At 43.7% G+C, this 16,750-nt stretch overlaps 1 protein-coding gene across 5 annotated transcripts in view; it reads right to left on the bottom strand.

The window, feature by feature from the left end:
• NCOA2 (nuclear receptor coactivator 2) overlaps window positions 1–16,750 on the bottom strand; it is a 256,509-nt gene that overhangs the window by 20,176 nt on the left and 219,583 nt on the right. For 4 of the 5 annotated variants that reach the window (XM_067553633.1, XM_067553632.1, XM_067553635.1 and 1 more), the window contains 5 exons: window positions 10,778–10,943; window positions 8,528–8,806; window positions 7,044–7,133; window positions 5,041–5,275; window positions 1,991–2,168 (listed from right to left, as the gene is read on the bottom strand). In XM_067553633.1, the coding sequence (XP_067409734.1) occupies window positions 1,991–2,168; window positions 5,041–5,275; window positions 7,044–7,133; window positions 8,528–8,806; window positions 10,778–10,943 (948 nt within the window). The remainder of the gene's footprint in view (window positions 1–1,990; window positions 2,169–5,040; window positions 5,276–7,043; window positions 7,134–8,527; window positions 8,807–10,777; window positions 10,944–16,750) is intronic. The other variant, XM_067553636.1, reaches the window with a different exon arrangement.

Here is a 16,750-nt window from a genome sequence, read left to right as displayed (position 1 = left end):
CCTGTCCATGGGGCCGAGTCGTTGTCCGAGGGTGCATGGTGGCCCTTTCCTTGTACGGACTGTGGTTCCCCACCGGGAAACCTCCTAGACCCCCATATGGCCATTGGGGTGACCATTGCCTCTGAGGCCATCTGCCTGGGGCTCTGGCACCTTTGGTTAATGGTTGCTCCCCCAGGTGCTGAATCCCCAATGGGATATTGAGGCACCATTAACAGACCACTGCTGGGACTGCCCAAAAGCCTCTTACTGTGTGGTACCGTCGCTCCAAAGAGCAACCCCTCAGCAACGATGACCTCAACTACCAGGTATGTCGTGGGTGCCGTGGCCGGAGCAGGCATACAGACAACACTCGGGTGAGCAGGGCTGACCCGAGCATCATCCCTGCATCGAGGACTTTTTGTGCTCTGTGTGTGTCGGTGCTGAGTCAAGCTCTGGCAACCCACTCTGCCCGGCCTTGGTGCCGGGCAAACTCCTTGGTGCCGAGACTGTCTCCGGCCACCGAGTTTGGCGCAGCCTCGGTATGGGGGGTGAAACCTTGGTGCCTAGGCTGTCTCCGGCATCCAGGCTTGCCTCGGTGCGGGGGGGGTGAACTCCTCGGTGCCGAGTTCATCTCCAGCATCCAGGGTTCAGCGCTGCCTTGGCACGGGGTCGAACTCCACGGTGCCGAGTCCATCTCCGGCCTCAGCGTTGTCTCGGCACAGGGGGGCAAAGTCCTCAGTGCCGAGGCTGTCTCTGGCTACCGGGTTCTCCACCGTCTCGGCGCGGGGGGTGAACTCCTCCGTGCCGAGCCTGTCTCCAGCTACCAGGTTCTGCACCGCCTAGTGAACTCCTTGGTGCCGAGTCCATTTCCGGCATCCAGGTCTGCACTGCCCAGCGAGTTCTTCAGTACCGAGACTATCTCCGGTGACTGGGATCAGTGCCGTGTCCTTGCGGGCAAACTCTTCGTTGCCAAAGCAGTGGGATGGACCTCACCTGGTGCCGGGGGACTTCGCTCTCCGCCTCGATGCAGGTCGGTCCGGCGACTGTGACCTGGGATGACTTCTGCGGGAGCATTCCTGCTCTATCCTAGGAAACTGATCTGCAGGAGATCTTCCTCCTCATGCCAGGCTTCTCCTGAGCCATTCAGGGGGTCCCAACGCAGGCTTCCCCATAACGCCAGCCCCTTCTCTCTCGTGGAGCCACGGGCGGCGGTGGCGTATGCAAGGCCAAAAGGGCTCTTGCCGCCCTTCGGCCACCGAAGTCGATGGTGCTTGTAGGTGCTCCATCCCGCCTGCTCCAACGGTGAGGGGGAGTATCTACACTACATCTTCACGGTGCCGAGTCAGGTCGGTGCCGAAGGTGCCCTCTGCACCAGCGGCATGCTGGATACCGTGGCAAAGCGGGATGGCTCGGAGTCGGCTCGGGGTCTTTATGAGCCAGGCTTCCAGACGGATATCCCGGGTGTCTGAAAGCCTTTTCTCTTCTTACGAAGGGATTTCCCCCCCACGCTTCAGGCAGTCGGGGTCAGCTAGCGGGAAAGCCTTCCTGCCGAAAACACACAGCTTGAAGCCATGACACCGGAGCATACCTGCTCCTGGTAAAGTCTGAGCTAGACTATCTCTAACTACCACTACAACAATTATTAATCTAACTAACTAACACAAAAAGTCCTGTTTAAAGTCTAAAACACGGGGAATTCGGTGCTTGTAATGCACGTGCAGGCAGTTCCAGTAACCATCACAGGCGGAAAGAAGGAACTGAGCTGGCGTAGGGCTCGCAGCGCCTCATATACCGTGGGACTCCAGGGGCCACCAGAGCCACCCTACGGGATCTGCGAAGGGGAAAAAAGTTCCGGTAGCCATGCACAGAGGCATGCATACACCTATAGTGGAATGGACATGAGCAAGCACTCGAAGAAGAAGTAAATATTTCCTCTTGTGACAACTGATTGACATAATACAAGGCAAATTTTAATAGTGAAATTATGGCATTTTTATTTTTGTAGATTTACCTGTTTGCACCCATGTTCCCTTGTGCCCACCCATTCATCTCTGTAGAGGACTGATAGGCAGGCGTAGCCTGAGACTGCTGTATCATAGGACTCTGAGTATGAGCCATTCTTGGGGACATCAATGGACTCTGGGGAGTGGTAGCCCCGGTGAAGCCTGGATCAGGTTGCTGACTCATTCCTAAAGAATAAAATATAATTTTTAGTCATTGTACATTGTGCACTAGTACAAACCAAAGTCCCGATCCTGTGGCGGGATCCACGTGAGCAGACACCTACACCTTTGCAGATTCCCATGGATATCAGCTGGAATCCATATAGGTGGACCCTAACATAGGAGCTGGGCTAACATTAGGCCATTACCAACAAAAAGCTATAAGTTTAACCTTTTAAAAAAAATCATTTCATAGCTGCACTTTGGCTAGCTGTATTCCCTAACGCAGGTTACGGTGACAAAGTGGCAAATTAGCCTTTTTGTGGAAATCAGATGCATTAAAATAAAAAGTCTCTATAAAAAGCTTTCCACTGGAAAAATGTTGTGCACTGGCTCCTAACTACACCACACCTAAAATCACCTTCATTATGACACCATCTCTTAACTTATGCAGTGTTCTTGTAGCGGTGTTGGTCCCAGGATATTAGAGAGACAAAGTGGATGAAGTAGCATCTTTTGATAGCTTGTCTCTCTCAGGAACAGGAGATGGTCCAATAAAAGATATTACCTCACCCACCTTTTCTCCTCTTTTAACATTCAGAATCAAATTTTCAACAAGGTTCTATAAGTGTCCATAACATTTGTGTCTGTGTCCTTTTGTGCATGCAAAACAGGCAATACCATTTTGCATGATTGGTTCTTCATTTTGCACAGTCAGAGCTTGTGTATGTGCAAAGATGCACTGGTTTAACGGAAGGTGTGATTTTAAACTGATTTAAAAGGCGAAAGTGGCACAAAAGTCTGCACTGACACCTAGGGTTACGTCTACACTGCAATAAAAGACCTGTGGCTCAGCCCTGGCTGGGCTGAATCAGCTGACTCAGGTTCATGGGGCAACAAACAAATTGCAATGAGGACATTTGGGCGTGGGTTGGTGCCTGGGCAAGTCTGAGACCTGGTAAAGAGAGAGGGTCTCAAAGGCCAGGCTCCAGCCCACGCCCAATTGTCTACAATGCTCTTTTTAGCTCTGCAGCCCACACTCTGAGAGCCCGAATCTGCTGATCTGGGCTCTGAGACTTGGTGCCAAGGGTTGGTTTTCTTTTTACTGCAGTGCAGACATATCCTTGTTTTGTTTTAAACAAGGCTTATTTTGATTTACTTTAAATCAATCAGGAACAGGTTTAAACTAGATCAAAATAAGCCATTCTTAAAATGAGAAATAAGAACACCCACATTAGGGTTTGCACTGGGAAAAACAAAATCAGTAAAAATTTGTGTTTAGACAAGGCCAATGTATATTACAAAACGTATCAAAGGCACTGTGCATCTCACATCAATACGCCCAAACAATTTAGAAATTAACAAAATGAATGCAATATTTATGGAAATATTCTACATTGCAAGAAAGTTCAATCAACATCTCTATTCTTGTAATATTTACAACAAAAAGAGTTTAAAAATAAACTAAAACATTTTGTGAGGTACAGAAAAACCAGATCTCCGCCAAATACAAAGACATCCATTAAAACAATTTAGTCCCAATTTCTCCCGCAATACAAATCTTTGTAATTTTCAATTACAAATTTTATCAAAAAGGAAATATATACAGAGTTATCATCGGAATCCTTGCCTGGACTGCAATAAAAATTCATTTCTGGCATCCTGTAAGTGTGGAAATCCACAACTTAAAAGGCACACACCTGGTCCTATCCATAGTAAGTCAAAAGAAGCACCGCACAGGGTATTCTTTTCCCCATAAAACGAACAGAAAATGTCTTGTCAGATTACACTGTATGCATAGATATTTTAATGCTCAGAGAGGCAGCATGGTCCAGTGAAGAGGACTGTGGACTGGGAGTCATTAGACATGGGATCTACTACCATCTTGTCCGCTGACACTATGCATGACCTTGGGCAAGTCATAACTTTTCTGTACCTCAGTTTCCCCACCCTAAAACAGGGATAATAATAATGCCTAGTCATCTTTCTATAGCAATTTGAAATCAATGGATGAAAGGTATGATATACTGCTCAGTAGAAACTGGTGTCAAGCATAACACATCTGAAGAGGAGACAGGAAATAAAAAAATCAGCATGAGGTAGAATGATGTTTCGTTAGCTATATGTGCATGTTCTGCTGATATTACCGATAACTGTTACATGACAAAAGAAAAGGTCAAGACTATGCAGTAGTAATAAGCTGTATCTGACCTGCCCACCTCCAGAACAAAGCTGAAGACAGCTTAGTTAAATACAAGGGCAGAATGACATCAGCTGCTACATGCATACAGGTTTGGGGATAAGGAGGGGGAAGTCTTTTCAGATACTAAAGTAAATTCAATGAATTAAATATCAATAGTAAAGCTGCTAATTTGACATTAATACATGCACACGAAAATATTAGTTTAGAAGTTACATACCTGATGTTAACTAATCTCTCAAGATAACGTGTAAAAACAAATCAATACAATGATGATACAAAGGGATTATGAACAGTCTCGCTTCCAAATGATTTTTACACAACTTTACTCTGTCCCCCTGTACTGACAACCATTAGCATATTTTTATTCATCTCCACGTCTAGAGTATATATTGGTTTATTTGTTTTGGTCAGAATTCAAAGCCTTTCAAGCCTCTTTATATAAATATAAACACTTCTGCCATTCTTCAGATAAGACCTGCACTCAGAGAGAAAGAAGGCAGTACCTAAGCTGGGAAACTGGAAGGCACCATGCTGCATTTGGGGACTCATGACAGGCCCAAAATGTCCTCCCATGTTTCCCATCATTCCCTCATTAACCGGATTCATTTGGGAGCCCTGCAAGGAGCTGTGACCCAGGATTGGGGAACACTGGGGAAAAAGAACTTATGAAAGGGGTTTGGGATATAAGTCCAGTACCATAGTTTGGTGTAAATGGAAACTGCTGTGCATTTGCCTGCGGAATCCGTGGGTTGCTCATGGTTGCTGGTATGCCACCAGAGGCCACCATGGTTGGTGACATATTCAAACCCTGTCCTCGCATCATCAGAGTCCGCTGTTGCACCTGCTGTTGCTGATGCATCTGTCGTTGCCTCAGGTGCTGGCTCAGTATCTCCCTCTGCCTCTGGGCCAGCATCTGTGCATTGATAGGTGCCTAGAGAGAAAATGATAACTGCGAATCAATACATAATCATATCATAGAATCACAGAAGATTAGGATTGGAAGGGACCTCAGGAGCTCATCTAGTTCAATCCCCTGCTCAAAGCAGGACCAACCCCAACTAAATCATCCCAGCCAGGGCTTCGTCAAGCCGGGCCTTAAAAACCTCTACGGATGGAGATTCCACCACCTTCCTAGGTAACCCATTCCAGTGCTTCACCACCCTCCTTAGTGAAAAAGTTTTTCCTAATATCCAACCTAGACCTCCCCTACTGCAACTTGAGACCACTGCTCCTAGTTCTGCCATTTACTACCACTGAAAACAGCCTAGTTCCATCCTCCCTGGAACCCCCTTTCAGGTAGTTAAAGGCTGATATCAAATCCCCCCTCATTCTTTTCTTCTGCAAGCTAAACAAGCCTCTCTTCATAAGGCATGTGTTCTAGCCCCCTAATCATTTTTGTTGCCTTCCGCTGGACTCTCTCCAATTTGTCCACATCCTTTCTGTAGTGGGGGGCCCAAAACTTGACACAGTACTATAAATGAAGCTTCATCAGTGCTGAATAGAGAGGAATAATCACTTCCCTTGATCTGCTGGCAATGCTCATATTAATGCAGCCCAATATGCCATTAGCCTTCTTGGCAATAAGGGCACACTGTTGACTCATATCCAGCTTCTTGTCCACTATAATCTCCAGATCCTTTTCTGCTGAACTGCTGCCTAGCCAGTCTGTAGCAGTGCATGGGATTCTTCTGTCCTAGGTGAAGGATTCTGCACTTGTCCTTGTTGAACCTCATTAGATTTCTTTTGGTCCAATCCTCCAATTTGTCTAGGTCACTCTCTATCCTTTCCCTTCCCTCCAGCATATCTACCACTCCCACCAGTTTAGTTAAACCTCAAACTTGCTGAGGGTGCAATCTACCCCATCCTCCAGAGCGTTAATGAAGATGTTGAACAAAACCGGCCCCAGGACCGACCCCTTGGGCACTCCACTTGTTACTGGCTGCCAACTAGACATGGAGCTGTTTATCACTATCCATTGAGCCCGATGATCTAGCCAGCTTTCTATCCACTTTATAGTCCATTCATCCAACTCATACTTCTTTAACTTGCTGATAAGAATACTGTGGAAGACAGTATCAAAAGTTTTACTAAAGTCAAGGTATATCATGTCCACTGCTTTCCTCACAGCCAGTCATCTCATCATAGAAGGCAATGCTAATTACAGAGGCATCTCTATGGGAATGACAGGTAAGTTCAAGTTCCTTTCCTCAGCATACACCTAACTATAAAATTAGACAGAAGGTGAAATTCCTAGCACTTCTGACTGGTGGTGAAGAATTTCAGAACTGAAATAGAATTTAACATACATAATTTTACTACTACAAGTTTAAGATTACAAATAATTGGAATGAATAGTCCCATTCAAATTGCATCTTCCCTATGAGGTGAGGAACTCAGATTAAAATGTAGTTTTATCACCATTCCTCCTTCACCCCCAGGAACCAAATTACTACATAAATTACTTATGGAAAAGGACCTTAGGAGTGCAACATCCACAAGTTGGTTTTGTTTTTTAAATCTGAAAATTAATACTCTAATTGAGGTTGTATTGTTTTGTTTACAGTCTTTGCCTTATGATTTATTACTTATATTTACTATGTATTATTGACATATTTAAATTGAAGAGTCTAGGTTTCAGGAGAAACTAAACTTGGGACAAGTGGAAAATGCAATGAACAAAACGAAAGTACCTACAGTACCTGTTCCCTCACCTGTGTGGGTACTCCAGGTCTCAGAGACAGGTTCATATTGGAGACGTTGTTGATCTGATTTATCAGTGGTTGGCGATTCTAATGAAACAACATGAAAATTAAGGTAGAAGAAAGCTAAACAAGGGAACCTACATGCAAAAGGAATACAAACAAAAATCCTGCATGTCTTGCAGGTTCTGGTGGACAGTCTCAGCTAACTATTGACTGTTTTAGCTGCCCAGTTCTCGTTAATGTTAAAAAGACCTCATGCTTCAAGGAGGCAATATATTGTATGATCTATACTGTATAGCAGCATGAAAAATTCCAAATGCAATGTCTTTATAACTATTATCTCTTATGAGCTTATAATTATATTGTTAGCATTTTCTCTGAGCTAGAATTTATCTTGATGTTTATGCTGGAAATGATCTTAATGTAATGTGCATGGCATTTTTATGTTCTATGTAAGACATGAGAGGCAATTGTCTGGCTGTACTCAGTACTAGTGGAGTATTCTGTCTAGTTCTGGGCACAACACTTTAAGAAAGTTGTAGACAAATTTAAGAGGAGAGCAACAAAAATGATAAAAGGTTTAGAAAACCAGATTTATGAAGAAAGGTTAAAAAAATGGGCATGGATAGTACTGAGAAAAGAAAACAGATGGGGACCTGGTAACAGTCTTCAAGTACAGTAAGGGCTATTATAAAGAGGACTGTGATCAGTTGTTCTCCATGTCCTCTGAAGGTAGGACAAGAAGTAATAGGCTTAATCTGAAAGGATATTTAGTTTAGATATTAGGAAATCTTTGTAACTATAAGGATAGTTAAGCTCTGGAACGCGCTCGCAAGGGAGATTGTGGAATCCCCATCATTGAAGGCTTTTAGACCAGTTAGTCAAACACTTGTCAGGGATGTGTAGGTTTACTTGGTCTTGCTTGAGTGCAGGAGGCTAGACTCGAGGTCCCTTTCAGTCCTACAATTCTATCATTTTAAAATTCATATCAGTAAACAACATATGGCAAAAGGAACAATGAATTAAAATGGTCACAAATTGGAGATGGTGACAAAAGAAAGCATCTAGGAATCTGGCAGCAATTCAGAAAGCAAGCATATGATATGGGTATTCTGAATATAACTGAACAGAAAAAAGTCCATACTTCAAAAGACATCATTATAGTATTACACAAAGGGCTAGTGAGACCAGGATTCGAATACTGTGCACATTTTTTGCAGCATTTTATTACAGAAAAGATAATGTCAAGCTGGTAAAGGTGTAGAAGAATACAACAAGGAGAATAAAGGCACTATGAATTATCCCTGTGAAATTCATTATGGCCAATATTTCTATTTCAACTGTGGAATTCAACAGGAATAAATATATTAGGGAACATACTTAAGAACTAGAATATTCAGAGCTAGCTAAAGCCAATGTATTTATTCTATATTACCATAATCTGACTGAACCAGTGGTAGATAGTAGATAACATAGAATACCTGCTGTGCTTGGAGTCTATGTTGAAGCTGAAGTCTCAGCTGATTTGGCTGGTTCTGCACTATACCAGTTGGCCTGAGACCCGGCCTAGGTTGCATACGTAGCGTTGCGTAACCAGGCCGCTGTCCTATTGGGTGAAAGTTTGGGTCCTGCAGGGGTGTGTAACTACCCTGGGCCATCTGAGCCTGAGATGCATATTGTGGAGTGAAAACCGGCGCCTTTTGTTCTATTATGATGTTGGATTCCTGACTTGAGAATGGCTCTGCATCTACAGCTTGGCTCTGCAGAAACATACAAATGAAAATGTATATAAATATATAGTAAAAATATATTTCTGAATGGGATTATTCCATCTAAAATCCCAGTCTCCCCACAAAATATGCCATTATTAAAGAGACACCGTATGGACAAATTTGCCCCAAAAGACGTAAATTTTCTTCACTGATTTTTTTAAAACAAAACTTAACATAAATAGAATTGTTTCCATGACTTAAAAAATGAACAAAGACATTCCAATGGAAGGAGACAATCTCTGCAGTCTTTTCAATGTAAACACTGCAGCATTGTGCTAGCGCAGGAGAACCTGAAAGTGAGAATGAGTAGAAACTATAAACAGTGAGGATTAGCCTATTTTTATCCTGAAATGGGAAGAAATTCAAAGAGTAACAAATGCACAAATAGTGAAAGACAAATTAGATTTCAAAACATTTTCAGTGTTATTAAGCTAGATTGCCATTTGTAATATAAATATTTCAGATTTTCAAAGGAGTCAAAGGCAGTTAAAAGCCCGAACTGGGTCTCATTTCAATGAGGGATGAGCACCTAACTTCCTTAGGGTATGTCTACACAGAAGCTTTTTACCTCCAGTTAACTGACTGTCAATTAACACAAGGCTGATGACACATTTCTAAAGGCTATTCTGAGCACTCCCAAACATTTGTTCCAGGTTCCAGTCATTTGAAGTTTACTCTAGACTGCTCAGTAATTTACCCTGGCAATCAATTAACTCAAGGTTAAAACCCTAGTGAAGATACAGATTTTATCCATAAAAGCTAGGACTTTCAAAGGAGTCTATTCTTTTAGCAAATTTTTAACATTTTCCTTTAACTTAACAGTTTCCTTTAAATCTATAGAAGTCTTAGAACCATTTCCATGAAGACACTCATTAATCAGAAATTCAGGTATACTTTCCTTCACATATATCTTTCTTTTTCACACTGATCCTTTGGTAGTGCTCTTAAGGATGCTCATTACTATATGAGACCCTTATAAATACAGGATGAAAGTTTCACTTAATGAAATGTTCACCAAAATCTTGTCTCTAATGAAGCATTGTACTCAGTATCATAACAGATATCCACAGATGTATCTTTCTTATGTCCAGTTCAGGATTTTATTGGATCTATTTTTACCACCAGCGAGTCCATAGATAAAGGAACATGCGCAACCAGACAGACAAAGGTCATATCAGAAATACAGGGTTATTTCAGAGGTACAGCTCTGACAAATGGGAAAATAAATGGTCATAGTAGGCTACACAAATGACCCACAGGCACAAATCCATCTGAGAATGTAAAACATTTATACAGGCTAGTCTGGCTGTTTTGATCATGCAATTTCAATTAAAAATCAGATCTAAGACTGAGCCATGTATCACGTCATATTTTTTCCTAAGCTTTCACTATATTCCCTATTTTTATTATTTTAATTAGCATTGTGCAACATTCTTGTATTTGATGAGAACTAACTGAAAGTTAATAAAAACAACTGTGGGAAAAGGGATAAAAATAACAGCTTAAGGCCCAACTTCATCAAGGCATATAGACACATCTAAAATTAAATCTATATTGTTTTATAGTTCCAGAGGGGTAGCAAAGCAAAGACAACAAGAGTTCTGTGGCACTTTAAAGACTAACAAATTTAATATTTGTAGACATAAGCTTTCGAGAGACTTAGCTCTCTTAGGTGGTTATGATGAAACCAGCTGTTGCAGGTGGAATACAGAGCCCCTAACTCTGGTCTTGGCACTTAAATAAAGGAGGAACTAATTTGAATGAAATCTCTTTTACAATGTAAATATATTGGTAATTTTTAAGGCCACACTCAATTCTTTTTACTAATTAGAATATTACATTTTGTTATTTTCCAAACTGAGAGTGCATGTGTATAACACATATATTGTTACCTCTCTCACTTTTAAGGGGTTTTAACCTTTTAACTTTTCATTTAGAATTTCTTAGTATCAAGTATACCTGGCTAACCAGTTCTGGTATTCCTAGAGCCCTGTCAATTTCTTCTAGACCATCAAAATTCCTTAGTGCCAAATAAAGCTGATCCAGGAGAGTTCCCTCATCACTTGGTGACTCTGATGAAGGATGCTGGCACAGCAAGTCATCTGGTGAGCTGCCAAACGGTTGCCTGTGAAGACATGAATATAGCCTTGGTAAACAGGTGTTGGAAGAAGAGTACCCACTTTATTTGGATAAATGATTATTTCTCACAAATTGTGTTAATGAGTCTTATACTGCAGGTGGCAATTATTTCCATAGCTGCCAATTTTATTTGCTAACTCCTTCTCACTGGTGTGTTTAATTCCCAAAGAAACACCTGTACCACTGACTTAAGGGAGAGGAGTTGCATGTGTGTATCAGAGGGAAACTCAAATACTGCCAGAGATATTTCTCAGAACTAACTTCACAGAATGGGATTAACAAATGAATATGGAAGTCAATGTAGAATATGTTTATTGAAGACGGAAACAAATCACTTAGCTAAATAAACAGAAAATGAATTTAATTTTTCCTACTATCTCCAAATTACACACACTAGATTAAAAATACTACCATGAGCAGATACAAGAATCTATTCATATAGAAACCTTCCTTAAGAGTGGAACTACACTTATGATAACAAGAACCTACTTGTATAGAAAGCTTCCTTAAGAATGGAAGAGGAAGTTACTCACCTTGTGCAGTAATGATGGTTCTTCAAGATATGTATCCCTATGGGTGCTCCATTGAAGGTGTGTCTATGTCCCCACGCTTGTGATCGGAGAACTTTGGTAGCAGTCCGTTTCACTCTCAGATGCGCAGCTCCTCGCTTACCATGAGGCTAGCCTGCGTGCATGGGCATTCCCTCCTCAGTTCCTTCTCTACCACAGGTCAACTACTAGAACTCTGAAGTAGAGGGGAGATGTCAGTCTTCTCCAAAGGTATGCACAGATGCCTAGGTAGCTGGATTTCTGCTATAGAGATACCATTGAAGAAGGCAACAGACGAGGAGACCGATCTCATAGAATGCATGTGTATTGAAGATGGGGGAGCTATTGTACGCAATTGGTAATAAAGCTTCAGACAGCTGGAGACCTCTTAGAGAGTATCTGAGCTGGTATCGCTGTGCCTTTTGACCTATCTGCAACGAAGAGGAAGTCTCAGATATTTCCTGAAAACCCTTGTCCTATCAAAATAGAAGACCAAGGCTCTTCTCACATTGAGCGTTTGAAGGATGGCTTCTCTATTATCCTCGTGAGGTTTGGGATAAAAGACTGGAAGCTGAATAAGCTAATTCTTGTGAAATACAGAAGTCACCTTGAGAATGAACTTCAGATGTGGTCTAAGTGTGACCTTGTCAGGGAAGAACACAGTAAAAGGGGGATGCGCCATCAAAGCTGCTCCCCTATCCTTCTGGCAGAGGTGATGGAGATGAGGAACGCCATCTTCATGGAAAGGTGAATTAGTGAAGAAGTGGCCATGGGTTCAAATGGCGATCTAGTCAGTCCTTTTAACACTAGGCTGATATCCGAGTGGGGAGCTTGGGTTGTGGGAAGAGGTTTGCTATGCCCTAAAAAAACCACTTTGTAGTTCGGTGGGAGAAGATTGTGTATCCTTCTCCCTGCTGGGGGAAGCTTGCAATTTCTGCCAGATGAACCTTCAGCAAGCCAATAGAGATTTCGTTAAAGTCAACAGGTAGTTTAGGGCAACCAATAGGGTGGCTGAAGTAGGGGTGACACCCTTGGGTTGGCACCAGATCTGGAATCTCTTCCATTTCTGAAGGTAGATGCGATGAGTAGTTCTCTTTCTACTGTGTAACAGCACCACTGTACCGCCTCACAGCAAGATGCCTCTGTGTGCTGGAACCATGAAGGAGCCATGCTTTGAGTTGCAGAATCTGCAAATTGGGATGGAGTGTGTCTCTCGTTTTGCAAAAGGAGGTAAGGAGTGATCAGGAGGATCATCAGTGGACATAATGCCAGCTGTGACAGGTAAGGATACCAAATCTGTCTGGGCCAGGTGGGAGCAATCAGTATGATGTTTGCTTTCTCTCTTAGTTTCAACAGGACCTTCAGTAATAGCGGGAATGGGGAAAAGGTGTAAAGAAGGCCCTTATCCCAAGGAAGGAGAAGAGCATCTCCCATGGAGTGTACTGTGAACATTTCTTGTTCTGGTAAGTAGTGAACAGGTCTGTTACTGGTGTTCCCCACTGTCAGAATATATATATATTGAGGTCATGTGAGAATTTGCAGCTGAGACAGTTGGCCATCCTGTTGCATATTCCCAGTAGGTAGACTGCTGATAGTAGAATGTTGTGGGAGATGCACCAGTTCCATAGTTTTAGTGTCTCCAGGAATGAGACCTGGCATCTCCCTATCGATTTATGTAATATATGCAGGCCATGTTGTCTATCATGATCCTTGTGTGCGTGTCTTTGATGAGTGGGATGAAGTGAGCACACGCGATTCTGACTGCTCTGAGCTTGAGCAGGTTGATGTAAAGGCATGTCTCTATTGGGGACCATTTGCCCTGTGTTGTGTGATCATTTAGATGCGCGACCCATCCTATGAGGGATGCATCGGTGGTCAGCTGTAAAGATGGGGAAGACTGAGCAAATGGGATGCCCACATGGATGTTTGCTGGATCCTTCCGCCAGTCCAAGGATTGCTTGACCCTGTTGGGCATCAACAGAAGAATGTTTATGTTTTCTCTGTTGACCTGTAACCTGAACTGAACCATGCTTGGAGGCATCTCATGTATCATCTGGCATGAGCAATAACTGATGCACCCTCAGCCATGTGCCCCAGAAGCTAGAGGCAATGTCTGGCTGAAATTTGTGGGCTGGATTGTACTGTCTCTATCTATGATAAGAGACTGAGAAATCTGTGATGTGGTAGGAGCACCTTTGCCTAAGTGGAGTCGAGGTCAGCTCCTATGAATTCTAGCCTCTGTACCAGTGTTCAGATCGACTTTTTTTCGTTGATCTGTAGGCCCAGATTCAGAAACAAGTCTCGTTTAGCTTGAATGACTCATTAGGCCACTGTGAAAGACCGTGCTCTGAGAAGGCAATTGTCCAGATAAGGCTAAATCATGATGCCTTGAGGGCGTAAGTGGGTCACCATATTGAAAGACTTTGGAGAATACCCTGGGGGCTGATGAGAGGCTGAAAGGAAGGACTCTGTACTGGTAGTGGTCCTGGTCTAGTGTGAATCTGAGGTAACGCCTGTGACTTGGTATGATGGAAATGTGGAAGTATGCATCTTTAAGGTCAGGGCCAAGAACCAATCTCCTTCCTTTAATGCTGGAATGATCTTTGATAGGGTGACCATCTTGAATTTCTGCACTTTGACATATATGTTGAGCACTCTGAGGTCCAGTATGGATCTCCAACGTCCTTTTTTGTTTGGCATCAGGAAGTAGCGAGAGTAGAAGCCTTTGCTCTGAGATGTATAGACACAGGTTCTATAGTTCCGACACTGAGGAGATAGTTTACCTCTTGATGTTGTAGACTCTCATGAGAAAGGCCCCTGAAGAGGGATGGGGAAGGATGTTTGGAAGTGGGGAGGGAGGAGAAATTAATGGCATTTCCATTCCGGATAATCTCCAGTACCCACTTGTCAGAGGTTATCTGTTCTCAGATGCTGCGGAAAAGGCTAAAGTGGTCTCTGAAAAGACGGACAAAGTCTTCCAGTGTGAGGTTGCAAGGAGAGTGTTCTATCGGCGCCATGACCACCCCTCTTCCGCCTCAGTTCCAACTTCCTCCCCTGGTTGTTCGGGGTTCTGAAGCCTTCGAAGCCACAGCTAAAGGAGGGTGCCTCATTGCCTGTTAGTATGCCACACTAGGGGCCTGAGAGGCTTGCTGTCCCAGTACAGCCATTGAGTGTGAGGGGCTGGTGGCTGGTACCATGATTAGACAAACCATGGATGCTGAGGGTCAGTGAATGATACGTCTGGTGCCCATAGTGAAATTGGGCCCCATATGGCAGGTAAGAAGAGCAATGGGAACTCAAGTCCTTTCGCTCACTTTCCAACTCCGATGATGAGAAAGGTGGCACGTGGCAGGGAGATGTCAGTGAGTCCAACGCTCTGAGAAGCTGGTGCTGGGGCACCGTTACTAAGTAGGAGTGAGTCTGGTGCGTCAGACACAGAGAGATCCATTGCGCACTGGAAATCTGGTGGTGCGGACAGCATCAGTACCGGTGGTGAATGTTGGTACCGAGAGGTTTGCATCGATGGAGTCAGAGATGCAGACCTGGCCGTATGATCCGTCGGTGCCACGGGCACCAGGGTCGATGTCTGTACTGATATAGCCTTCCTCAGGGCGGATCTTCGATGCCTTTCACGCCCCCGCAGTACTGGTACTTTTTTGCCCATGCCAATTGGGTCGTTGGGCAGACTGATTTGCTCTGCTGGTTCGGTACCGTACATACCCTGGGTACCCACATTAGGTAGCTTCAGCACTGTCGGTACTGATGATACCGATGGAGCTGGAGATAATTTCCAGTTCAATCGGAGCTCGCTGAAGGGACTCACAGACCTTTTCTTTGTGGTCTTAATGAGTGGCTTGTCTCTTTGGGATCACTTGCCTTTGAAGTAGAAGGTTGCAGTGAGTTCACGCTAGGACTCTGGGGGTTGAAGGGCTGACTCCATGAGCAGGAGTTTGAGCCTTAACTCTCTGTCTTTCTTGGACGTGGGTTTTAGTGGCTGGAACCAACCACACCTTCGTGGATTATGCTTTTCTCGCAGGCAGTGAACATACACTGTGAGTGTCCATCGGTCACTGGGATAGTTTCCTTGCAACTGAGGCCCTTTTTGGAGCCTGGAGAGCCAGGCATAGGCTTGTCCACAGGGGTCCCCTGCACCAGTGTTGGTGGGAGGCAAACCCTTTCTTCTTTTTTTTCTTTTTTTTTGGCACAGCCAACAAAAAACAAATGAGGTAACAAAGGAAAAGGCTTCAAGGGAAGCTAAAGTTTACAAAACTAAAGGACGTTAACGATCTGTGAATGGACAGCTCTGCGCTCTGTCTCTAGCCATGTGCAGTTGAGAAGGAACTGAGGAGGGAATGCCCATGCATGCTGGCTAGCCTCATGGAAGACAAGGAGCAGCACATGCATGGGTGGGATAGACTGCTACCAAAGTTCTCCGATTAACAGTGCAGGGGCGCAGGGACACCTACACTAGAGCATCCATAGGGACACTACTCGAAGAACCACATTTACTATTATTGATCACCCTTGCCTATCAGATTACATAGTCAAAGGATAAAATTCATCCCCAACTCACCATACCAAGCTCAAGTAGCCCTATTTGGTGCCAACAAAAAGAATAAAGGAAGACTTCTACTCCATGTTACAATAGCACCGCTGAGGCAACAGCCCCCTTCTTGGGGAGGTAACAAATCTACACAAAAACACCTACTCTTGCCCAGGCTAAAAACTCTATTTTGCAGGGACTTATGTCCTGAATCAGCAAAGCACTTAAGCATATTCTTAACTTTTAACATGTTTTTGAGTACCATTAACTCCAGTGAGATTTAAGCATGTGCTTAAGTGCTTGATTGAATTGGGGCCACTCTGGACATGTAAAGAGTGCTGACTCTTCAAATCCTGCTTTCCATCCAGTAGAATTGCACTTGGAAAGCAGGCACCTTCACAGCTGCAAAGGCAGGAGGAAGTTTTACCCCAAAACTGGAAGATTGTACTTATACAGAAATCAAACTAGATCTGAAATACCATTTCAGCTGCAACTAAATCCTTTTGCTCTTCTGGGTACTTCACTCAGAAACTTTATAGGATCCAAGGCAGGCTTACAGACATATACAGATTACAGAGGATATAGCCTGCTGGAACTGCCAGGCCACCCGAGGCATTACCCTACACATAGCATGGGAATGTCTTTCCAAGGCAATTTCTGAGTGTCAATGGCAAGCTTTCTATCAGACTTTGGGGGACAAAA

This window comes from Emydura macquarii, unplaced genomic scaffold (assembly GCF_026122565.2).
Source record: "Emydura macquarii macquarii isolate MOO-44397 ecotype Brisbane River unplaced genomic scaffold, CSIRO-AGI_Emac_v2 contig_1477, whole genome shotgun sequence".
Lineage (NCBI taxonomy): Eukaryota > Metazoa > Chordata > Testudines > Chelidae > Emydura > Emydura macquarii.
This window is presented reverse-complemented; position numbering and strand designations above follow the sequence as displayed.